The sequence below is a fragment of the Heterodontus francisci genome, chromosome 26, assembly GCF_036365525.1.
Source record: "Heterodontus francisci isolate sHetFra1 chromosome 26, sHetFra1.hap1, whole genome shotgun sequence".
Taxonomy (NCBI): domain Eukaryota; kingdom Metazoa; phylum Chordata; class Chondrichthyes; order Heterodontiformes; family Heterodontidae; genus Heterodontus; species Heterodontus francisci.
In genome coordinates, this window is record NC_090396.1 from 39853937 (window position 1) to 39879602 (window position 25666).

At 43.6% G+C, this 25666-nt stretch overlaps 1 protein-coding gene across 1 annotated transcript in view; it reads left to right on the forward strand.

Moving 5' to 3' along the window:
- The window catches only part of ogfod3 (2-oxoglutarate and iron dependent oxygenase domain containing 3), a 168368-nt gene that overhangs the window by 111657 nt on the left and 31045 nt on the right, over positions 1–25666 (forward strand). The window contains exons 7-8 of the mRNA XM_068058085.1: positions 5696–5849; positions 21810–21933. Coding sequence (XP_067914186.1) covers positions 5696–5849; positions 21810–21933 — 278 coding nt within the window. The remainder of the gene's footprint in view (positions 1–5695; positions 5850–21809; positions 21934–25666) is intronic.

Below are 25666 nucleotides of genomic sequence, written 5' to 3' on the forward strand. Positions count from 1 at the left end.
AATTCTACTCAACATTGACTTGTCAGATCAGTTCAAAATAATAAATATGTATGAAAATTCTTATCTTTTAATGACAGGAGAAAAAGAGGTTAGTTAATCTTCAGATGCTAATTCATAAACAGACATTTAGTAAAAGCAGTAAAGAGGAACTAATATTGATGTAACATTAACATTTAAGTCTGTGAAAAGTTCAGTTAAACTCTGTGCTAACCAACAAAATGAAGATCAATTTTTTTCTGGTTTGAGCCAGATAGAAATGTAAACAAATGTAACTACTCGAATGGTAAAATTCAGGACTTTAAACATTATTTAATATTAAAATTTTGGAGCACTAGGTTTGCACAGCTGATGAGGTTCCCGACATTGCTGACTGTTGCTTTTCCCTCAGTGGTTCCCTTAGGGTTTCTTCCAACATACATCAGTTGTACAATTGAATATCTCATTAAAAGATGCATCTAGAATTATGTATATAGACCCATCACCATTACATAGCTTCCAAATGCCAGAAGACCAGTTGTTTGTGATTCACAAATATGTGTGATCATGAAAGAGATAGAAAACTGCTACAAATTAATGAAAATGCCAGGCCAAGATTGATTTGTGTTCTTTCAAAACAATCGTACGAAACTTATTATTCAAGAGCTGAGCACGGCCTGCCAGATTTTTGGACTGTGCCATTAAAGGCCTCAACTGTTAAGAAATACCAGTAGAGTCTATTGGCTCGTGCTTTTTTTCAAGCTGGGCAGCTCCATTTGTTTGAGTGCTTTGCACTGCAGGCAAAATTTATTCTAGAAATAATCTTCCCATTGTTAAAGTGTTTATGAACTGAGATGGGGGGATAGAATGGTGAGGAAAATAGCAATTAAAAGTAGGTAAGGAAAATTTGTGTTTAAAAGATACATTACTGAACTCCAATACTCTGGCACTATTGATGTAACAAAATTAGCATTGTTGTCCCATGCATTGGTAGAATTAAGGAATTGATCAAATCAGCAAAGGGAGAACATAAGAAATAGGATCAGGAGTAGACCTTGCAGCCCTTCAAGCCTGCTTCGTTATTCAGTCCAATCATGGCTGATCTTCGGCTTCAACTCCACTTTCCCGCCCGCTCCCCACATCCCTGATTCCCTGAGAGACCAAAAATCTGTCTATCTCAGCCTTAAATATATTCAATGATAGAGCAGCTGCAATTCTAAACTCAAAAGATTCACAATGCACTGAGTGAAGAAATTTCTCCTTATCTCAGTCCTAAATGATCGATCTCTTATCCTGAGACTGTGCCCCTGTGTTTTAGATTCCCCCAGCAGGGGAAACAACCTCTTAGTGTCTACCCTGTCAAGCCCCTTCAGAATCTTGTATGTTTCAATTCTGGGTACTGCCTGTGTGGAGTTTTCAAGTTCTCCCTGTGTCTGCGTGGGTTTCCTCCGGGTGCTCCGGTTTCCTCCCACAGCCAAAAGACTTGCAGGTTGATAGGTAAATTGGCCATTATAAATTGCCCCTAGTATAGGTAGGTGGTAGGGGAATATAGGGACAGGTGAGGATGTGGTAGGAATATGGGATTAGTGTAGGATTAGTATAAATGGGTGGTTAATGGTCGGCACAGACTTGGTGGGCTGAAGGGCCTGTTTCAGTGCTGTATCTCTAAATCTAAATCTAAAATCAATGAGATCACCTCTCATTCTTCTAAACTCCAGAGAGTATAGGCCCAATTTACTTAGCCTCTCAGCATAGGACAACCCTGTCATCCGAGGAACCAATCTAATGAGCCTTCATTATACCGCCTCCAAGGCAAGTATATCCTTCTTTAGGTATGCAAACCAAAACTGCACACAGCACTCCAGATGTGGTCTCACCAAAGCCTTATACAATTGTAGAAAGACTTCCTTATTCTTGTACTCCAATCCCCTTGCAATAAAGGCCAATATGCCATTTGTCTTCCTAATTGCTTGTGTATCTGCATGCTAACTTTCTGTGTTCCTTGTACGAGTATATCCAAGTCTCTCTGACATCAACATTCAAAAGTTTTACGCCTTTTGAAAAATATTCTGCTTTTCTATTCCCACTACCAAAGTTAATAACCTCACACTTCCCCACATTATACATTTCAAAATTTAAGTAAAAAATAGATGCAGCAGCCTGGCCACCATTGTGGTGTGTCGCCCCTCCACAGGGCGGCCTGCGGCCGTAGCTTAACCCAGGCAAGCAGGGAGGGCCTCTAGGCCTGCGTGGAGTGCTGGCCCCCCGGTCTGCCACCAGGAGGCCGCCTCTAGGCAGCTGACCTGTTCTCCGCCACCTGCGAGGACCTGGGGAGAAAATCTCAGTGGGCCTCTGGCATTTGGCCTTAAGTGGCCATTAACTAAGTGAATTGGCTACCAGCCACTTGTGGGTGGGTAGCCCTGCCCCCTCCCCCCCACCTTCTCCCATCCTGCTTCTGGGTAAATTGCCCAGGGGTGGTATGGTGCTGGGAAATGGGCATGCAGGCCCATGGCACATAATTCCGTGCCTACCCGCCTCCGTTCCTGCCCCTCATGGGGACTAAAAATCCAGCCCCTTGTGTCCTCCTCACAGCTTACATTCCTACCTAGCTTTTTATCGTCAGTAAACTTGGATACATTGCTCTCAGTCTCTTCGTGTAAGTCATTAATGAAGATTGTAAATTGCTGAGACCCCAGCATTGATCCTTGTGGCACTCCACTAGTTACACCTTGCCAACTTGAAAATGCCTCATTTATCCCGACTCTCTGCTCCCTGTCTGTTGACCAATCCTCTGTCCATGCTGATATATTACCCCCAACTCCATGAGCCCTTATCTTGCATATTAACCCTTTGAAATCCTTTTGGAAATCCAAGTACATTACGTCTACTGGCTCCCCTTACATCCTCAAAAAACTCAAATAAACTTGTCAATCACAATTTCCCTTTCGTAAAACCATGTTGATTCTCTCTGGTCATACTATGATTTTCTAAGTTAAGACGTCCTTAAAAATAGATTCCAGCATTTTCCTGACCACTGCTGTCAGGTGAACTGGCCTGTAGTTCCCTTTTTATCTCTCTCCCTACTTTCTTGAATAGCAATGTTACATTTGCTAACTTTTAATCCACTGGGACCATTTTGGAAATTTTGGAAAATCGTAACTAGTACTCTTTTGGATAGGCCACAAGATCCTGGGTATTTGTCGGCTTGTAGTCCCTTAAGTTTCTCTAATATCTTTTCTCTGCTGATATTAATAACTTCAAATTCCTCAATCTTATTAGCCCCTCAATTTCTGGTATGTAATTTGTGAGGCATTGTACTTGCAAGGCTTTAGGATAATCTTATTAAAATAGAAAGAAAATAAATTATTCTTGAGTTCGGTAAAATCTTTGGCTTGTGTATACGAGTCTGAAATAATGTTGCTGGATCCATCACTGATTAAAGGAATGTGAGACAGAGAAAGTTGCTATTCTCTTGGATTCAACCCTGTAATGGAAAATTTACATCAAACTTATTGCCAGAAATTTGCCACAATATTTTGTAACATTTTACAAATCTGGTTAGCATCAAACAGAGCTGCAAAAATGTGTTGCTCAACACCTCGTTACGTTCCAGCAGAATTTGATCCATGTAAAATCATGCCAGATAGGTTCTGCTGTTCATCGGATTTTGACTGCTTACAGCAGAATTTACACTATCTTTCTATTTTCAACATGAATCGAAAAATAAAACATCTACGTGTTTGCAAGTTTTTATTTTTGATAACTTCACAACAAAATTTCCTATTGTTAGTGATATATACAAAAATTAGGTTACAATAATTGACATAACACTAAACTGGATGAAGCTTGTCAAAATCTTTTACATTTAAATTGTCCTGTCATAAACCAGTATGATATAAACTTTGAGGCGAGAAAGCCACTTTTCATATGCCTGTATTTCATAAGAGCATAGAAACAGGAGTAGGCCACTCTGTCTCTTGAGTCTGTCCCACCATTCAGTTAAATTATGGCAGATTTGTACCTCAACTCCAATTACTCACCTTTGATTCATACCACTTACCTAACAAAATTCTGTTGGTCTCATGCAAACATACGAATTGGGAACAGAAGTAGGCCATTCGGCCCCTCTAGCCTGCTTCGCCATTCAATAAGATCATGGCTGATCTGTTTGTGTCTCGAATTCCACACTCCCATCTACCCCGATAACCTTTGTTTCCCTTGCCTAACAAGATCTTTCTACTTCTGCCTTAAAATATTCAATGACCCCGCCTCCACCACCTTCTGAGGCAGAAAAAAATCTCCTCATCTCTGTCCTAAAAGGGCGACCCCTAATTTTAAAACAGTGCCCCCTAATTCTGGACTCACCCACAAGAGGAAACATCCTTTCCACATCCACCTTGTCAAGACCGTTCAGGATCTCATAAACTTCAATCAAGTCTCCCCTCACTCTTCTAAACTCCAGTGAAAATAAGCCCAGTCTGACCAACCTTTCCTCATAAGACAACCCACTCATTCCAAGTATCAATCTAGTAAGCCCCCTCTGAACCACCTCCAATGCATTTACATCCTTCCTTAAATAGGAGACCAAAACTGCACACGGTATTCGAGATGTAGTCTCACCAATGCCCTGTATAACTGAAGGATAACATCCTTACTTTTATTTTCAATTCCTCTCGTAATAAAGGATAGAATTCCAGTAGCCTCCTTTATGACTTGCTGTACCTGCATACTAACTTTTTTTGACTCATGCACTAGAACACCTAGATCCCTCTGCACCTCGGAATTCTGCACTTATTCTCCATTTAAGCAATACTCTGCTTTTTTATTCTTCCTGTCAAAGTGAACAAAATCACATTTTCCCACATTATACTTCATCTGTCTCAGTCATGAAAAATTTATTGGCCAGCATCCATAATCTTTTGGGGAAGATTTCCACTACACTATGTACCGTGTGTGGACATTTGAAATATTTGGTCCCAATTTGCTTTGTACCCTAAAATAAAGGCAATATGCTGCTGATGCTGGAAATCTGAAATAAAAGCAAGAAATGCTGGAAATACTCAGCAGGTCTGGCAGCATCTGTGCAGAGAGAAGCAGCATTTCTTGTTTTTAGTACTTTGTACCCTTGTGATCTGCGAGTTTGCAATGAAAAAGCTGAAGAATGTTTAACTGATTGATTTCATTAATTATTTCAGCAAAGAGACTATGCATTGTATTCACATGGGGCCCACCATATTAGTAAGCAAAAGAATGCTACAATTTTAAAGATAGTTACCTAACTGAAAAATATCTATCTCGAGTTATTGATGGTTTGGAAGATAAACTTTATGAATTCTAAAATTCTGCAGCTGAAAACTGATAGTTTTGAAAAAAAAAGACTTTTCCAAATTACTTATTTCATACTATTAAAATTTACAAAGCTGCTGGAATTGTGCACCTAGTAAAAAGAATTTGCTTCAACCTTCTCATCTTTGCATGTCTTTATAGAAAGAATTAAAGTGACAGTGCCTTTTCCATTCTCTCACTCCTTCTATCTAATAACTGGCCACTTGGAGCACTCTTTTAAAAAGTTGGAATATTTGCATCATTACATAAATCCCCAAACTGCAGATTATTTCCTAATATAGATTACTCTTTTTTTGGTGGAAAGTAGGATTTAATTTTAAAACTTCAAAAGCTTGATGATTTTACGTTAATTATAAAGTGACCTTTTTTGCAGTGATGTGCGATGGCGAATTCAGCAAGTCATAGCTGAAACATTTGGGATTGACTCAACTCGCCTACACCTCACAAAGCCCACCTTTTTCTCAAGGATGAACAGTACTGACGCCAAGACTATGCATGATGAGTATTGGCATCCACACATTGATAAGGTATTGGATAATCCCTTTATACGTAATGGAAAACTAAGCAGTGAGAACACATTTAGAAATGGTGAAGTGATGATCTGTTTAATTAATAAAGGGCTGAATTTTACATTCGTCGGACGGGAGCCATCCACTGATTAAAAAGTCGGTGGCGAACCCGCCTCCGCCTGGCCTGGGGATCTGGACTGCATTTTACGGTCCCCAAGCCTTTAATTGGTCTGAGTCATAGAGTCATATACAGCACAGAAGGAGGCCATTTGGCCCATCAAGTCCATGCCAGCTCTCCATGCAGTCAGTCACACTCGCCGGCTCAAACACCGTAGCCCTTCATTGAGGCAGGAAATCCCGCCTAATGGAGCTGCCGGCCAATCAGCAGGCTGGCAGCTCTTCGACCCAGCAGCGCCACGGGGAGCGGTGGCCACTGCTGGGACTGCAACTCAACTTCGAGAAGAAGAGGAAGGACGGCCCGGGAAAAGGTAGGTTTTTGGGGCCTCGCCAGGCGTGATCGGTTGGGCCCCAGCGAAGCAAGGGTGGTCGATTGGGGGGACAGGAGGCATGTTGGGGGTGGTTGGGGCATTGAGCGCGGCCCTCCGTCGGGCACAGGGTGCCTGATCATGAGGGCCCCCCCCAAGGCTGTCAGAAAGCCACCTGCTTTTGTGAGGCGACTTTTCTCAGGCCTGGGCTGCCTGACCGGCCAAGGATAAAATCTCCCCATGGTGGTGGGTGGAGGCTCTGAAGTGGCCGATCACTGGCCACTTAAACGCCTTGATTGGCCTGGGACAGGCGGGCCGGTTTTCGCTGCTGCCGCCCCGCGTAAAATGGAGGTGGGAGTGGGTTGGGAAGGGCCCCCCGAGCCTCCCACTCCATTTTGCCGTTTCCCCCCCCATCCCCATTCCCCCACCCCCACCAATGTAAAATTCCGGCCAATGTTTCTACATGAAAACTATTGGAAACTCAATGGAAAGGATACAGCAAATATCTCACAATTCTGAGATTAGCCAGAATGTTGTTTTTTTTAATATGTAAACTGAACTAAGAAAAATGTATTGATGCTCAATGTTCCCTTTAAAATTTAGTTATTGTGTGTGGTTCATATTTTTCAGTGTGCAGTCCCTTCACATTTTTTGCGCAGAGTTTCACACATTTTATTTATCACAGAACAAGTCCTGTGCGGTATTTTTCTGGCTGCTGCACGGCCATGCACCTGCACTGCTTAGTGGGAACATTGCTGATACCTAAATACTGTGCTTATGTAAGGTGGTTGTAGAATCACCTATAAATATTATTTTGCAGATCTGCAGATTAATGACAGAAGCCCAGTTTAATAGCACACTGCAGTCTTTTTATAATGAAAATGCTGGAGGATATAATTTATATTCGTTATAAAGAGTTTCTCATAATGAGTTTCTTGAATGATATAGCTTCGTAAGTACAATATTCAACTTGCTTCATTAAGGATTTTACTTGGGGGACATGCCAACTGTACTTGCAATGCTGACTGGGATTCACTAATCAGCATTACATGCACAGCTGGCACTTCAGTGGTTATTATTATGAGCAGAATCAATGGACTTGAAAGGCGAAATGAACAAATAATTGCAGGAGTGGTTCGTGCCATGACTGCAGTTGAAAACGTTTGGGTACATGACTTGCGTTCATCAAACCCGATTTTACCCTCCAAAGGAATACATCACTGTGAGACTATAGTGTAGTTCTCAATTGTGCTGCTGGTCAAAGGGTTCCTGATTAAAGAGCTTATAAATGTCTAATATAGGGAAGGTTCATTATATGATATACTCCACCATTGACAATGCTGATTTAAAAGCAAAACATCTGAATGTCTCCTAATTGAGAGAAAGGATTTTCCAGTTTCCTAGTGAAAAGACAGTCTGTTCCAGATTTGCCATTGTGATCTTATTTCTATTTGATTTTATATAGCACATTTGGGTATTATCCATTCATCTTGAGGACCTTTTTTGGTTAGTCGGATATCATACATGAAATCTATTAGCGTGTCTAAGGGTTAGAAATCCAAAGAGTTTCCATTTGTCTAACATGGACTACATTCTCTCCCTGAAAAGGCACAGCCCACTTAGTGAAGCCCAGAGGATGTAGGCACAAGTTGACAAGAGCTTTTAGAAGAAAGTAGTTTTTCATGTCCTCAGGGCAACCAGTGCATGTCACAGCCAGTAAATTACTCTTGAAGTGATGTTGGCTATTGCTTTATAGACACCTGCAGAAGCCTGTTTGTACACAGCAAGATGCTACAACTGTCAAAAGAGATGAATAACCAGTTAATATGTTTTGGAGACATTCAAGTGTGTGCCAGTGCTGCTGGAACCTAACCAGCCAAAACTACACCGCTTATCAACACAGAGCACCAATAATCTTTCCACTGCTTATGCAGGGAGGGCTACCTTTTCTGTAACATTAGCTTGCAGGGTTATGCACTCTTTCTGACGTTTGACTCCCTCTTTCCTCTTCCTGAGTGCTTCAGCTTTGCTCAACCCCCTCCTTCCAGGCTTGTCCTGAATGATCCGCTCCAATTCTTGCTCTAGATCCTCATTCATGATAGCTTTTGGAGTGAAGTATACTCTGGATACTCCGTGCCCATTCCAATTTCACTGTAATCCCCATCTCCACGCTATGTTGTCTGGTCTTTGAGTCAAGCCCAAGCATTATGCTCTCTCATGCCAAGGCACTTTGATAATGACAATGTATTAATTGTGACACTGAGTCTGTGTACCTGCTCACTCTTGGGGCTGAATTTTTGTCACGGAGGTGGTAAACAGGAACTAGATCTCTTTTTGGGTCAGAAACCTGCCTCTGGTGGGAAACTGATTAAAGTTCAGATTTTCATGGGACTCGGCTCTTAATTGATATGGAGACGGATTGCCTGACCACTTTGAGCCAGTGGGGGTCGGTCAGATGAAGTGTGGGATTTGTTTAGATACCCTACGGTAGAGGCCTACTTTAGGTCGGGAAAACGATCCTGACCCGAACCCGACCGAACCACCGTGGACCCGAGCCTGACCCGGCCCGAGTCCCTCCACTTTTGCCCCAAGCCCGACCCGGCCATCCGTTTACTTACCTCCCGACTCGGAACCTCCACGAAGCTGCCGCGCATGCACGATGACATCATAGTGACGTCACTCGCTCACTCCGCAGACTCCGTTGCGTCCCAGACTCCCAGCTCAGGTAAGTTTCTTTTATTTTTAATACTTACTGGCACAGCACTGACCCTGCGTGTCCGGCCTGACTCGACCTGGACTCGGCCCGACCTGACCCGAGCCCGAAGGCCGGATGGGCCCGATCCGACCCGAACCCGACACATGTTGTTGGGTCTGTCGGGTTCGGGTTGGGTAGCAGGCCTATACCCTACGGCAGTCATCACTGAGACTACTGGTTGTCCTGAGGGAGAAATCTGCAGTTTGTTCTAAAACCTTCCACTTCACCAGAGGAAAGCGACATGTCACAGGGGAGCTGAGGCCTGGCACCCAGGTAGGACAGACCCTTGCTTCATTGATGACAACCTGGATCTAATGCTGAAGGCCATGAGGGAGAGGAGGGTGGTCCTCTTCCTGGAGGGTGACAGGAGGAGGCCACCTCATCATGCAGCAGGGGCATCTCTCTGTTCAGCGTCATCTCCCTCCGCTCCAATTCCTCATCCTCTCTTACCTCCTGCTCCTCCCCCGATGAGCTATCCCCTACCAGGGCCTCATCGGCCTCAGGGTCTGCACCGTCTGGAACGCCATGTTATGGAGAGCGCAGTAGACCACCACAATGACCGAAATCCTTGCAGGAGTGTACTGGAGGGCACCACCGAACGTCCAAGAACCTGAATCGCATCTTCAGAAGCCCGATGGCTTATTCAATGGTTGTCCTGCTGATCAGGAGTCATTGGTTGTATCACCTGTGGGCCTCTGTCCGGGCTCCTGTAGAGGGGTTAGTAGCCATCTCTTCAAGGGATTTCCCTCATCTCCTAGGATCTTCCACACACTTTGGGGGTTGGAGTGAAGATCTGAGGCAGCTTGGACAGCCGGAGAATGATGGGAGTCGTGGCAGCTGCCAGGAAAAGTAGCTTGGAACCAGTTGTAAGTTGAGGGAGTGGGAGCCCTTCCTGTTGATGGATCTTACTGGCCAGTCACTGGGTGCCTTGATGCCCACATGGGTGCAATTGATGATGCCCTGCATCTGGGACTATCCAGTGATGGAGGTGAAACCTCTGTGCCTGTAAGGCTGTGTCTGTCGCTAAATGAATGTGTTGTCCAGCTCTGGCAAAGAGAGCATCAGTGACCAGTGAGACGCAGAGGTGTGCAGCCATTTTTGAGATGCCACTATAGTCTGTAGCTGATCATTGGAAGGAGCCAGAAGCAAAGAAGTTCAGGTCACAGTGACTTTGCTGGCTACTGACAGGGCCTGGGGATCAGTGCTGCAAGCTGCGAGGTCATTGGCAACAAGAGCACAGATGTCTGTGACCATACAACTGGAGAGTCGCAGTCTCCTGCAGCATTGAGTCTTGGTCATCTCCAGGTAGCTCCATCTTCGGCAGTAAATCCTGTTCTGAGGGTATGGCCTCCATGTCCTTCCTGCCCCTCTTTCTTCTCCTGTGCCCCCCTGTGCTTGGGGTCCGCCTTTCCTGCAGAGGGTGTTGCTCCTCATCACCGCTGGGCCCAAAATCTGACAGTTATGCCCCCATTGCCAGCTGGAGTTTTCCTTCAGGGCAGGTGGCTGCCTGACTGTTTTTGACAGCCTTGCTTCTTACTCTTTTGACCCAGCAATGCCAGGTGCGTGCCAACCCCCTCCAAAGCCTGACACTGAGTGCTCCCTGCCACTTGCGCTATGCCAAGGGCACCCCTGACCAGGAGCTGAGTCCCCCTTTGCCCCGCTGACCCTTTTATTGGACCAGGTTGATGCTCTGTACCTGCTCTCATAGCTGATCTGTTTTGAAGGAGCTTGTTACCTGTGCTCCTCTTTCAAAATCAGAACTGCAACCTCTTAAAAGCTCTAGATGGGCCTTTGAACTATCTTAACGGGCCCAGAATTGGAGAGAGCAGGATTCCTGTCCCATCGTTCATCCTGTGCTGCTTATTATTGTCTGTGCTGAGTTCAGAGCCATGAAATTACACTGCCCGGTGCCAGTATTTTCGGGGCCTATCCCCCCACCTCTCTTCCTGCCTTCCAAGGCACCGTGAAAATTTAGGCCTTGGTCTTCTGCAGCAGTTAACTGTGTACCTGAATTTTTTGAATTCCCACCACTGAGCGTGAGGTAGCAGGCTGCTCAGCATTGAGGCTGTAACACATTGAAGGTAGCATTCGTGGGGCTTGGGAGTGGGGAAGTGTTTGGGATAGAAATGTAATACTGTACTGATATGCCTCCTGGCTTGCTGTAGTCATGTGACCTCTACCATGAGGCACCCACTGCAGGCAACCATGACAAGTTCAGTTCAATAAAGCTGCAGTACAAGCAAGACTGGCATCCTGTGAGCTCGTAACATGGTATAAAAGTGGAGCTGAGATTGAATGTTAAAGAGCTGTATAGAAGCATAGCTACAAAAAGAGGAACACAGGAATGTTAAGAGCTGATAAAAGCTGTTAAAAGCCACAGGAAGCCACAGAAAATGAAGAAAGAAGCCGGCTATAGCTGAAATCACTGGGCAAGACACAATGGCTGCAAATTTTCCTCTCGCGGCTCCAGTCGAAATGAAAGATGATATGAAGCAGAACTGGCAACTTTTCCACTTGCAGTGTCAAAATTACGAAGTTGCGACAGATTTAATTAACAAACTAGAGCAACTACTATTACAACCAAGGCGGGAGTAATGCACTGTTAATTTAGTCCCACAACTCTGCAGGTCACAGCATATCAAGAGACTTTTCCACCTACCAAAGAATAGCCAAATTAGACACTCTATTTGTCCCTGACCACCTCCAGGCGCGTATCCATTGTCTCTCGAGATAAGGAGGCCCAAAAGAATTTGTCCCCCATAATAAAGCACACCAAACCAGGTTTCTTTAGATAACAACAACATTAACTATTTATTAGAAAAGAAATAATAAGTCTTAAACAATATTGAGATAAATCTATAGGTGAAAAGATTTTTTAAAAACTCCTTCTTCTTCCTAGCCCTCAAGCACACACATGTACATTAAAAAAACGGATAACCAGGAAGAAAGGATTTTCTGGTTAACAGCTGTTTCTTAGGAACAAAAAGGAAAAAATAAAAATAATTGAGTTTATCACGTTCTGGTAGGAAGTTTTCAGTATGGTGAGGTGTTCCAGAGTCGAATAGTAGGATGCCACTCGAAATCTCTCCAGGCTAGATTGATGGGTAGATGTTAATGGCAATTTGTCTGCAGCAGGCGTCACACAGGTCTTTCAGCTGGTGTACAGAAACAGGCCTGCGTGGATTTTGAAGCAGCATTCCAGCAGTAGAAGATTTCTTGAGATTTCCTGGGTCTTTTTTCTCTCTCCAGTGGGATCACAGCCACATTTCAAATGCAGGATTTCTTTTCAAGAGATGCAAGTCTTCCTTTACAGAGGTCTTTTTCTCCAGTCTTCAGGCAGGTTACAGCCAGATTTCAACTACCTGCACCTTGTCCAGCTCACTGGTCTTTTCACAATCCAAAAGTGAAATTGGCTTCAACAATCAAGTAACATGACAATCATAAATCTTGACCTGTCATTCACCTGCTGAGTTGTTTGGAAACAGGTGCCTTGCAGTCTGTGTATTTCCCTTTGTTCAAACCCACCAAGTTTCAGAATCAGTGTGCACAGAGAAAAATCCTTTCCTCAGTTTTTAAAAACACACAGAATTCCAAGCTTTCAATACGAATAGAAAACTCTTGTAACACTGTGAGTAGCTACACTTTCATTACTGTTGAGGAGAGACTGTTAAAAAATGTATTTCACCCTAAATCTCTCTGAAGAACAAAAAAATCTGACTGCAAAAGTTTTGAAAGCCTTGAAGGCACGCTTTGAACCCCAAGTGAACATAACTCATGAATGGTATGTGTTCAATATTAAAGCCCAAGGTGAAAAAGAGTCCATTGATCAATATGCGACTACATTAACACAGCTCGCAGAATCCTGTGAATTTGCACAACTAAAAGATGATCTAATTAAAGACAGGATTGTATTAGACATAATAGACCCCGCAGTGAGAACACGTCTATTGAGAGAGGACAAACTTACTCTCAGGAAAGCGATTGACGTGTGCAGAAGCGCTGAGGTTGTAAATCAGCAGCTCGAGCATATTCATGGCAGAACAGATCGGGCCTTGCATTTTGCTGATAGACATTCCTGGCCAAAAGGGCAGAAAGATCACAGACAAGAGACAGGATGCAAATACTGTGGAGGACATGACGCATAGGAAAAGAAGGTGAGTCCAGTGTGGGGAAAGCAGGGTTCTCACTGCAAGAAGCTGAACCATTTTGCACACGTGCTTGGCTAGAAGGAAGCACAACAAGCAGGTACAGATGGCCACTGGAGAGACATCAGCTGAAAATTCTGACGAATCACTATACACCATACAACAGGTTGGTTTAGTCAGGTAGATAGGTGATAAATGATTTGTGACTGTTGGAATAATGACTGCAGAAGGAGAATATCAAGTCAACATAAAGAGCCAGATAAACACCAGTGCATCATGCAACATCATGACCTTCACAGACCTGTACGAAGTGGCTCAACATGGCGATCCAAAAATGAAGCCCTCAACTGTAAGGTTGAGGCTATATGATGGCACCATACTAGTGCCAAAAGGACAAGCTACCCTGAGAGTCCAATGCAATGGCAAGAATGAAGATCTGGATTTCTAGATCATAGATGGCAAGCAAAGGTCACTCATCACAGCCGGAGCAAGTCTAAAGCTTGGACTGGTAACCCTCAATGTGCAAAAAGAGATTTGCAACCTGCCGCAGCACAATAAACCATTGTCCGCGGAACAGATCCTAGAGGAGTACAATGGTGTATTTACAGGTTTAGGATGTCTTCCTGGAGAATATCATCTCAAAGTAGATGGAAAGTTCCAGCTGCCCTTAAGGGCAGCCTGAAAGACAAGATAGAAGACCTGTGCAATAAAGACACAGTACAAGCAAAACTGTTGTCCTATGCGCTCATAACAGGAAGCAGCCAGCCAGGCTTAAGGTTTAAGTCAAGGCAGGCAATATGTGGAACATGGCATGGTAAAGAATGAGGGGAACTCCAGGGCATGGGTCCATATCATGGCCTATGGTAGTTTAGTCTTGTCGCTTAGCTCTGTTGCATCAGCTTCATGTTGTGATGGCAGCTAGGACAAGCCGACTTCAATGTGGCTTCTGGGCTCAGAATTGGCTGTACCAGATTTTGAAGTATTGTGGGCGTATGTACTTGAGGTTGGCCATATTCATCAGCATGGTGAGGTAAATGGAAATATTTCTCAGAACTATTGATGTTGGACTGTGGAGTTTTGTCTGCCACTAAAATGTTTGCTTTTTTGGCTCAAGTTGTAGAAGGAACTTTTTGGCAGTGTTAATTCTGAATGTTGACTTTCTGATAGTATAATACTGTAGGCTTTTTCAGTTCTCATTGTACTTGTCTGGGGGAGATAACCCTTAAGTACATTGTAAATCACTATTGGTGATATATACTAAATTCAGAGACCTAGGCATAAAAGTAAAGGTCTCTTATGATGGTTTTATATTGTCCTTATGGCAAATATTTAATTCAGTAGGCAGTATTTTCACATGTTTTAGCAGAACAATTCATGACTTCTAACGTTCATTTTATAGCCTTATTTGGGCATTTTGTAGCTTTGTGGATTTATATAAATTATCAATTGTAAATGTTCAATTTGTCTTATCTTTATTAATTTTCTTGGAAAAGAGTTTTCCTTGGAAAATTACATGTGTTGAAAGAAAAATAAAATGCAGTGTTTCCTTTATTAGTTCTACACTAATGAGTACATTAAAATTAGTTCTGAGAAGTAGTTATATATTTTTAAAGATCTATACTGCAGCCCTGAAGGATTAATCAAGTAAAACCACTTCTTTGCAGCATCTGTGGAGAGAGAAACAGACTTAACGTTTCAGGTCTGTGATCTTTCGTCAGAACTGCTGAGTGTTTCCAGCATGTTCTGTTTTTATTTCAGTTTTCCAGCATTCGCAGTAATTTGCTTTTGAAAAACACGTTGTTGTTTAAATGCAGTCTTATTTTTTGTTTAATACAACTTTTGATCATAGTTCCTTCTGTGATCTTGTAAAGTGCTGTTGCAGTTTCAGTTCTGTATAAGGTACAATTTTATATTGTTGGGCTGAGCCAGTAGTGCCTGTCTAAAGATACCTGGGTCTGGGAAAATGTAATTAAAATCTTTATAATTTAGGAATATTACTGATGATATACTAGTCTATATTGTATGTGTGCTTGGAGAGTTTGTGTTCTTGTCAATAGAAATGTACATGCCAGCTACACCTATCCATTTCTGTTGTAAAGGAGTCCTTGCTTTTACTTTGAGCTAAAAGAGTGGCATATTGGCACAGTCAATTCTATTATTTTCCTATAATATTGTTACATTATGTGTGTGCAAATGAGATTCCAATTTTCAACCTGTCTAGCAAAAAGCATGTTTGCATTCAGTACCATGTTTAAGAACAGGCTGCAGCCAAGTGTCCCGTTTGCCAAATGACGCATCAAGAAACAAAGGTCCAGGCCACTGACCCTATTTGTGTCTGTGTTCAATAACTCCCTTTTCCTTTCTCCACTCGAATTTGTAGTTTACTCCTTGGACACATAGAAGTTGGAACACCAAATTCAATGGAGCGAATATGGCATTCTTTTCTTTCAATGACACAATTTCAAAGCTGTCAGGATCACGTGCTTCTTTGCATAAAACATTTATGTTGATGTAAAATGTGCTTCTGAGTGAAATATGCTAACTTACTGCAAAATGATGAGAACAAATTGCATACATCAAAAATGCATTCTTGAACATCTTCCAAACTCTTAAAATAATCAAATATTTGAACTAAGGCAGCCGAACTGTTAAAAGCTGTCACCCACCTACAGAAACAGTCATTGCAATTTGCAGATTTAAAATGTAAAATAATATTAAATGCAGGTATCAGTATTTGAAGGCCTTTAAAAAGATTGACGTATATAAAGATACCTACTGTTTGCAAATTTAGTAATTTTAGCAATATGTTTTTGAGCTGATCGGCATGATATTATTTCACAAATGTGGTTCATGTCAAAGCGAGCAGGAAGATTAGTGGTTTGAGAAACTAATGGAAGAAATGTGAAGTGATGTGCAGCATTCAGTATCTATGGATTGCATGCAATACATGATTAAGAACTACAAAGAGACACTGACCCTGAGAGACATGTAGAAATAATAGTATCAAAGGTAATTGGGACTGCTGGAGACAGCCTTCATTGTGATGGCTGCTTGTCCGCTGAGTTTTTTTCATGATTTTTGAGCAAAGCAGAATGTGGAAGTTCTGCTTAGTTTTGCTAATGAGTAGCATTAGTTCTTAAATGTTTGAATCAGTGTAATTATAAAGGTTTAATATTCAGCCTGATGATTGAATCTATTCATTGCTACACACATAAATTCCAAATTTTACAGCCATTTCAAAGTTCCTTTATCACACAGCTCTCTGCTCAATGCATTTCACAGCACTTTCGTCTGTATATCAGTGTCAAAGATATAATTATGAATTGGTGTTATGACTTTATAAGCATTTATCAGATTGTGCAATTTAATATTACTCTAATTGCTAAGTAATGCCCTGAAAGGGTAACACATAATTATAATTTCCAGAATGTTTTGCTTGCTGTTAGCAATTATTCTGTCTTGATCATTCAAATTCTTCAATTGTTAGCCCTGATTCTATTTATATGTAAATCTCAAGCATCTGCAATCAGATTCCTTGGTCAGGTTTTGAATTGTTTCATCCTGGTTTGTCCTTGAGTTTGCTAAATTGGCTGTGGAAATAGATGAGGAAAATGGCTGTCTGACCTTAGTCTGTGCTGCTTTAGTTGATGTCATCGCGGACTACAATAGGGGTACTAAAACTGATTCTGCTGACTTTGGGTTAGTGAGAGAAAAATCAGCTATGGTTCTTATACCTCATCGTTGTTAGCGCTCCCGATTGAAAGTGTGTGTGCGAGAGAGAGAAAACAGGTGAGGACAGGAAGAGCTCCCTGTGTTGCAGCAGCCTGCTAACACTGTCAAAGCTCACATATGGTCATTTGGGGGAGTCATCTGATGGTGCACATGAAGCTATATCCAACAAGGAGCTGCAAAAATTGGGAAAGATACAGACTATGAATGCTAAACCAGGTTAAACTTCTGCTAGATGAGGTGTGTCTTGTTGGTTAAGAAAAATAAACCCTGCAGGATTTTCCTCCGTTTTTTCAAGAAAGCTTCATTAAATGTTATCCCTAAACCTAATAACTAACTTTTGACATAGTTCAAATCAGTTGCACAGAAATGATAACAGTGAGTCTTAGAAATATGGAGAATTGTTTTAAATAGAGAAGCCATGATCGATACTGCAGAACAGCATCAAGGATGACAATAGTAGGAGAGGATTCAAGGTAAATCAGGAAGTTGCCATTGAAACTAAGTTTGTTTTTCAAAACTTATAAATTGTTGGAACTCTTTTCAATTTTTAAAATTCATTCATGGGACGTGGGCGTCGCTGGCCAGGCCAGCATTTATTGCCCATCCCTAATTTCCAATGAGAAGGCGGTGGTGAGCTGCCTTCTTGAACTGCTACAGTCCATGTGGTGTAGGTACACCTACAGTGCTGTTTGGAAGGGATTTCCAGGATTTTGATCCAGCTACAGTGAAGGATTGGCAATATAGTTCTAAGTCAGGATGTGTGTGGCATGGAGGGGAACTTGCAGGTGGTGGTGTTCTCGTGCAACTGCTACCCTTGTCCTTCTAGGTGATAGAGGTCACAGGTTTGGAGGTGCTGTCTAAGGAGCCTTGGTGCGTTGCTACAGTGCATCTTGTAGGTGGTACGTACTGCTGCCACTGTGTGTCGCTGGTAGAGGGAGTGATCGTTCGTGGATGGTGTGCCGATCAAGCGGGCTGCTTTGTCCTGGATGATGTCGAGCTTCTTGAGTGTTGTTGGAGCTGCACCCATCCAGGCAAGTGGAGAGTATTCCATCACACTCCTGTCTTGTGCCTTGTAGATGGTGGACAGGCTTTGGGGAGTCAGGAGGTGAGTTACTTGCCTCAGGATTCCTAGCCTCTGACTTGCTGTTGCTGCCACTGTATTTAGTACATTTGAAAATACAATTTAAATGTTGTGCTTTTGATACAAAGACGAGCAGAAAATGTCTTAGAATGTCTCTCCCTTAAAACAAATTAACTGGTCATTTATTTCATTGCTGTTGTGGCACCTTGCTGTGTGCAAAAGGATGCTGTTTGCTTACATAAAGTCACTACAATTCAAATGAATTATTTTGAAGTGGTTTTAGAAGTTTGTGAGAGACTTGTTGAGAGATGCTAAAGGCACAAATCTTTATTTTCTTTTAAGTCTGTGTATTTTATGCTAAGTTCTTAGTCCTTAATTCCCTAATTTATGCAGGAATTTTGACCATTGGGATTGGCCTGCCACATTGAATATATTGAAGCGACCCATCAATAACATGTCTCCTCTGACAGTGGCTGTAAATACTAATATCTCTTTCCGTCAGTAGCCTTCCACCCTTCCCTCATGAATCAGGAAGTAGTGAGTACAACCTGCTATTTATAGCTACTTTTTAAAATCTTTTTAAGCCTGTTTTATCTTTTTGTTTGCTTCATTGCAACCTAGCTTATTTCTTCACTACAAATTTGAATTTTTCACAAATTCAACAAAAACCTTTACAAAGATTGTTCCTCTGAGTAAATATACCTTATCTTAACAGCCTGCTTTTTGCATACAGCAGTCTTCCCAGCATGAAATCCATTTGCTTCCACCATGGGACCATTTTTATTTCTAATAGTTCTGATGCTTATCTTTCTCTGTTTCTCCTTTCTATAATTCAAAGGAGATAAAACTCCTGCTTGGCTGGTTCCAAAGGCAATTGAAGGTGAATGTTTGATACAATGCCCAGATTGCAGAAAAGAAAGTTGGCACACCATCTTCAGCGGTGTCTTAACCAGGAGGTACTTCGAAGTCTAAGAAAGGGAAATATATCATCCGCCTAGGCATAGCTGAGCTGGTGAAAGTGATGCGTAGATTCTGAACGTGGACCTAAAAGAGGGACCAAGTTTGGCTTTAAAAATGAAGAATGCAAGGTAGGCATTAGAAAAGACGATTCACTGTACCGGGGTTGTACTCTACAAACCTCTGGATTTTTTTTTCATTCGTTCATAGGATGTTGGCATCACTGGCAGGACAGCATTTATTGCCCATCCCTGACTATCCCAGAGAAGGTGGTGGTGAGCTGCATTCTTGAACTGCTGTAGTCCGTGAGGTGTAGGTACACCCACATTGCTGTTATGGAGGGTTTTCCAGGATTTTGACCCAGCGACAGTGAAGGAACGGCGATATAGTTCCAAGTCAGCATGGTTTGTGACTTGGGTGGTTGGTGGAGGAACTGCAGGTGTTTCCATGTGCCTGCAGCCCTTGTCCTTCTAGGTGGTGGAGGTTGTGGATTGGGAAGATGCTGTCAAAGAAGACTTGGCAAGTTTCTATAGTGCATCTTGTAGGTGATACACACTGCAGCCTCTATGTGCCATTGATGGAGGGAATGAATGTTTAAGGTGGTGGATGGGCTGCCAATCAAACAGGCTGCTTTGTCCTGAATGGTGTTGGGCTTCTGGAGTGTTATTGGACTCATCCAGGCAAGTGGAGAGTATTCCATCACACTCCTGACTTGTGCCTTGTAGATGGTGGAAAGGTTTTGCGGAGTCAGGAGATGGGTTACTCGCTGCAGAATTACCAGCCTCTGACCTGCTGTTGCAGCCACAGTATTTATAGAGCTGATCCAGTTAAGTTTCTGGTCAATGGTAACCCCCAGGATGTTGATAGTATGGGATTCAACAATGGTAAGGCTGCTGAACGTCAAGGGGAGATGGTTAGATACTCGCTTGTTGGAGACAATCATTGCCTGGCACTTGTGTGGCATAAATGTTACTTGCCACTTATCAACCCAAGCCTGAATGTTGTCCAGGTCTTGTTGCAAACGGGCATGGACTGCTTCATTATCTGGGATTTACGAATGAACTGAACACTGCAATCATCAGCGAATATCGCCACTTCTGACCTTATGATGGAGGGAAGGTCATTGATGAAGCAGTTGAAGATGGTCGGGCCTAGGACAATACCCTGAGGAACTCATGCAGTGTCCTGCAGCTAAAATGATTGACCTCCCAACAATCTCAACCATCTTCCTTTGTGCTAGGTATGACTCCAACCAGTGGAGAAATTTCCCCCAGTTCCCATTGACTTAATTTTATTCAGACTCCTTGATGCCACAGTCAATTAAATGCTTCCTTGATGCCAAGCACAGTCACTCTGACCTGACCTCTAGAATTTAGATCTTTTGTCTGCGTTTGGACCAAGGCTGTACTGTGGTTCTGGCAGAACCCAAACTCAGCGTTAGTGAGCAGGTTATTTTAGAGATACAGCACTGAAACAGGCCCTTCGGCCCACCGAGTCTGTGCCGACCATCAACCACCCATTTATACTAATCCCATATTCCTACCACATCCCCACCTGTCCCTATATATTTCCCTACCACCTACCAATACTAGGGGCAATTTATACTGGCCAATTTACCTATCAACCTGCAAGTCTTTGGCATGTGGGAGGCAACCGGAGCACCCGGAGGAAACCCACGCAGACACAGGGAGAACTTGCAAACTCCACACAGGCAGTACCCAGAACTGAACCCAGGTCGCTGGAGCTGTGAGGCTGCGGTGCTAACCACTGCGCCACTGTGCCGCCCTAATTATTAATGAGTAAGTGCAGCTTGATAGCACTGCCAATGACCCCTTGCTTCACTTTGCTGATGTTCATTCTGGTTCCTTTCTCTTTAGCAAGTTTCTTTGGTTCCACAGCTGCAGTCTTATGTAAAGGGTTGCTGATTTTAGTCGTGCAATTGTTGTGTTATCAGTGTGCCGATATAACCACAGTTGTAAGAAATCGCCTTTTTCTTACCGCCATGGAAAAGCAAAACAAAAGAGGCATTAAAATGAATGATCTAATGCCTCTGTCAAAAGAGCAGACAGAGGAATTTGACAAGAATACATCAACCATTCAGATGATAATATCACAAGAATCCTTTCCAGGCTGATATTTCTTATATTGTGCAATATCTAATACACAAATGATAGAGGAATATTGACTTTTTTTTGCCTATATTGCACAAATCTTTTATATTAATAGATTGAAAACCTTGTTACCTGACCATGGTAACTCTGCAATAAAAACAAGAAATGCTAGAAATACTCAGCAGGTCTGGCAGAGAGAAGCAGAGTTAACGTTTCAGGTCAGTGACCTTTCATCAAAAACTCTGCAACTGCCATACTCAGATGTTAGGCTCAGATGTTGGTGGTGATGTGTAAAGGAAAACTTGCATTCATATAGCACCTTATTGCCTCTCTGAAGTATTGAAGTCTCATGCTTCTAAATGCTTCACAGTTATTGTTGTAACACCGACAAGCTCAGCAGCCAGATTTCACTCAGTAAAATCCTACAAATAGCAATGAAGTGACGAATGACTGGTTAATCTATAACTCGGCAGTTTTAAAAATTATTATGTCGGAACATAACAGTTATTTTGATGTATGCCCACGGTGTTATAACTATCACATTGTGAGGGATGAATAATTATGCAATTGCACTGTGTTTGTTGAGTGACAGTTTGACAAATGAGCTAAAAACACTTTCAACTCATTACGGCGGATAATCATAGGTGGTACTTTTCTCAGTGGAATTCAAACAGGAACTAAATGTGACCTGCTGCTCCAATGTTTTTCATAGGTGACATACGGATCATTTGACTACACTTCGCTTCTGTACCTCTCTGACTACAGGACTGATTTTGGTGGTGGACGATTTGTGTTTGTTGATGAAGTTGCCAACAGAACAGTGGAGCCTCGGATAGGTATGACTCTTCTTTACATTTTCTCAATCCTCAGGACCCAAGTAAAATGCATGACATTTCTTGGAAATGTTTTGGGCCTTGTGTTCTTCAAATGTCCGTACTGGGGAGTGGAATATTTCCTTCTGTTGTCACTAAGTGTCCACATCAGGGACTCTCAGGTCAGGTCTCGCATACCTAGGGCTGGATTTTGTTCCCAGCCCAACATCAGGTACTGTGTTGGGGGGGTGGGGGCGGTGGTGCGTGCAGCCAGAAAATTGGAGCAGCAGCGGTTGCCACAGAACTCGACGTCAGGATTGCCGGGCCTGAACATCCCAGCAGTGGCGAAGCTCCGTGGCAGCCCCTCCACCGCTCTGCAATGGGACCCGAGTTAACATATTTAAATTACATGTTTGCATGAATTAAAATGTAAACCACAGTGATCTTACCTTCAGTTCCTGATCTTCAGTGCGATGTGTGGCACTTACACGCCTTCACTTCCCCATCCAGGGAAAGCTGGTGCTGCTGAGGTGGGGAAGGGGTGAACTCTGCGTTATGGTGGGTTTGCGGGTGGGAGGGAATGGGTGAACTCTGCACTCTGATGGGTATGGGGTGGGGAAGGGGTGAACTCTGCATTATGGTGTGCTGTTTGCAGGGCTGGCAGACCTTTAAAAATTGTGCCAGTCCTCCAACATGTGATGCCGGGAGCGGCATCGCCGAAGTCGCCCCCGCCAAGTGGTTTGGGGGGGCGGCTGCCGTCAATATGTAAAGTGGCCGCCCACTGCATAATCGCAGCTGTGCGGGTCCCACTGGAGACGGGTGCCATGTTCTGTGCTTGCTGCCGGTGACGGCGGCAGGAATCCAAAATCCAGCCACTGATGTGGGAAGCTTCCAATATTTTAACTCACTAACATAACACTTAAATAACACTAACTTCAAAGGAGCATCCCAATTAGATTGGTGTCTATTCTTAGATTTTCCACACTAATGCCTCTTGTTACCTTTATTACTAAGGCAGAATTGCTGTTTCGTGTTGTTGGCTCATATTTAAATGAAAGTGGGTTAAAACTGGCCAAGGTCATTTCATCCTGTCAGGTGGATTCAAATCCAGGTTGTAGAAGTGAAAAGATAATTTTTGAGCAATTTTCTCCTCCATTTCCCCCCCCCCCCCCCCCCCCCCCCACACACACACACACTCATTTCTTGCTGGGTTTTGTTTCCATGATCCACAGTTGATCCCATGATCTCACATAAGTGGCCATTCTCAAGTATTACCCAGGTTGGCAATTTGGCAAGCTTTTTGATCATGAGAGTGGGCCATCACTGTGGGCCTCGGCCTATATCTAGACAAGTAGGGCACTAAATTGCCTTGCTACGGAGGCCTTGCATGGTTCTACCTGTCTGCCCCATGCCGCCAGTCATTTCCTGCGCAGCGCAGAGAGCATTGCTGGATAAGAAGGGTGTACCCAGGGGTGGCCCCTGCGTGCACAGGACTGGGCTCTATCGTAACGTCATACAGTCCAACTGACTGATGTGACACCAAGTTTCCAAATTTGGTCAATGAAAGTACAGGAAGCTTCTTTGTTATTCACTCTGCAAACAACAAGCGTGAAGCTGCAAGATGGGCCCTACACTAGTGTTATTTAAAGGGCCAGACACACAACGTGCAGGTAATCTTTTGGAACCTTTTCTGTTTCAAAGTGTCTGGAAGTACTTGGAGTGATCTTAAGGTGTTTTGGTGCATTTCTGGATTTGCCTGGGAGTGGTGCCACATATTCATTGGTGGCGGGAAGGCAGAGGAATAGATGACCTGTTCAAACAAAGGCTGCAGCAGATGTTGGGATATAGCATGGCAGTTCCCCGGGGCAACAGCACGACAGGGAGATGGAGCAGAAGCTGTGAAAAGTGCAAGCTCTGTGCCATTCCCTCTGCCATGTTGGAGCTGGGGTCCTCCATGCCCCTTGACAGTGACAGGAGGCTGCCTGGCAGGCCCGCCAATGTACCCACCATCGCGGTGTGCGAATCCATCAGCGCTGTCCTGTGTGATGCCCCATTGAGGTCCTCACCTCAGTCCTGTGCAGCAGTATTTATCTGTGACCTCGCCCTCCAGTGAGCTGGCACACAAACCATCCTTTCCCCCTGGCCTAGCTGCAGCCCACTTGTGATCTGATGACTCACCATAGGCCGATGCTAACTCTGCTAGCCTGCAGGGCAGGCACAATGCCAGTATCTGAGCTGGTGGCCGTGAGTATCAGATCAAGTGACGGGGCCTCATCATTGGTGCTGTGCTGTTGCTCTCCCTCCTCCTCCATGGGCTGCTGTGCCTTGCCAGGTGGCAGTTCTTGAGTGTCTGAAAGCAAGAAGTCAGAAGGGGAAGGCTGGTGTGAGGGAAGGGAGGTTGGCTGTGAAGCAAGAGGTCCATGGTCACACCATCAGCATGCAGCTTGCTCAGTATGCCAGCTAGCAGGATGAGGGTTTACTGGTTCAGAAGGGGCAAAAGACAGGAACATGCCATCGTCCTTAATGTTATCAATGATGTTAGATGCTATGGGCTCCATCACAGTTGACTCCAAGAAGCGGGCAACTATCTCCTCCATAGGGCTCAGGAGATCCATGAGTCCTTGTTCTTCGCTAGCTCTGCTCTGCTTCCTTCCATATGTGCCACCTTGTCTTGCAAGAGAGAGGACAGAATGCCAGTGGTTGTGTCGCACTGTACTTGGGCGATGTGTCTGTCATAACTGAATAGCTGGAGGTATGTGGAGGCAGTGAGAGGTGGGTGTGAAGCTGGCACTATTGATACGTATGAGAGGGTGAGATGAAGCGTCTGGATCTTAGGAGTGAGTCCTGAGTGCCAGGAAGTGTTGCTGGGTGAGTGCAAACAACACTGCCGGACCCTTCCTGCCGAGTGCAGAGACTGCAGGCAGCTTGGAAATGCAGAAAGCAGCGTGGGGCCCACTCTGTCCTATGCTACCATCACGCAGCTGTGGAGTGGGGGGAGGAGCGGTAGGTACACCAAATTTGCATGTTGCCCACCTTGATCTGCCTGGGCCTTCACGAATTGTGACCCCCATGCCCATAAAACAGGGCTATCCAATTTCTAGCCCCTAGACCTTTAGCAAGGGTTGTAGCAAGTGCCTGAGAGCAGGAATTCTGTTAGTTTTCTTTTCTCAAGCCTAGAGGAACAGAGGCAAACTGTAGCAATCCTGACGAAGATCAGTTAGCTCAACACAGATTGCAAATTGAACTTGGGACCTTGTACACTACATGAAAATTACTAACACACCATCTTAATCAACTGAGTCACTGGGGGACTGCAAACATAATATTCTAAATAATCTTGTCCCCTGTGGGCCGCATGCCGCCCTTGTGTTCCGGTAATCTGACTGTTGGAGCCTAGGCAATTCAGTCCTGTTTGTGTTTATATTTCTTAATTCTTTCTTCCTGTTTGTATTTTGTTGGCTTGGAGTCCTGGAAAGGGCTCTTCTTGTGTTGATATCACTTTGGTGGAGAAATTCCAAATCAGAACAGCAAGACCTGCTATTGAAATACATGCAAATGAATGGTAAAATGGGTTTAAACATTTACAAGTGGCACCTGAAGATACGTGATATGTTCAAAGACAAAAGCTTGGATGTCGCTATTCTAATTAAACTTTGTGACTCAAAGATCTTCCCCTTACACTATATGATGAGTCAAAACCTCCCCCCGTTGAACAAAATATTACTTTTGTCCATTCACTCCTGTTAATTAACTTTAT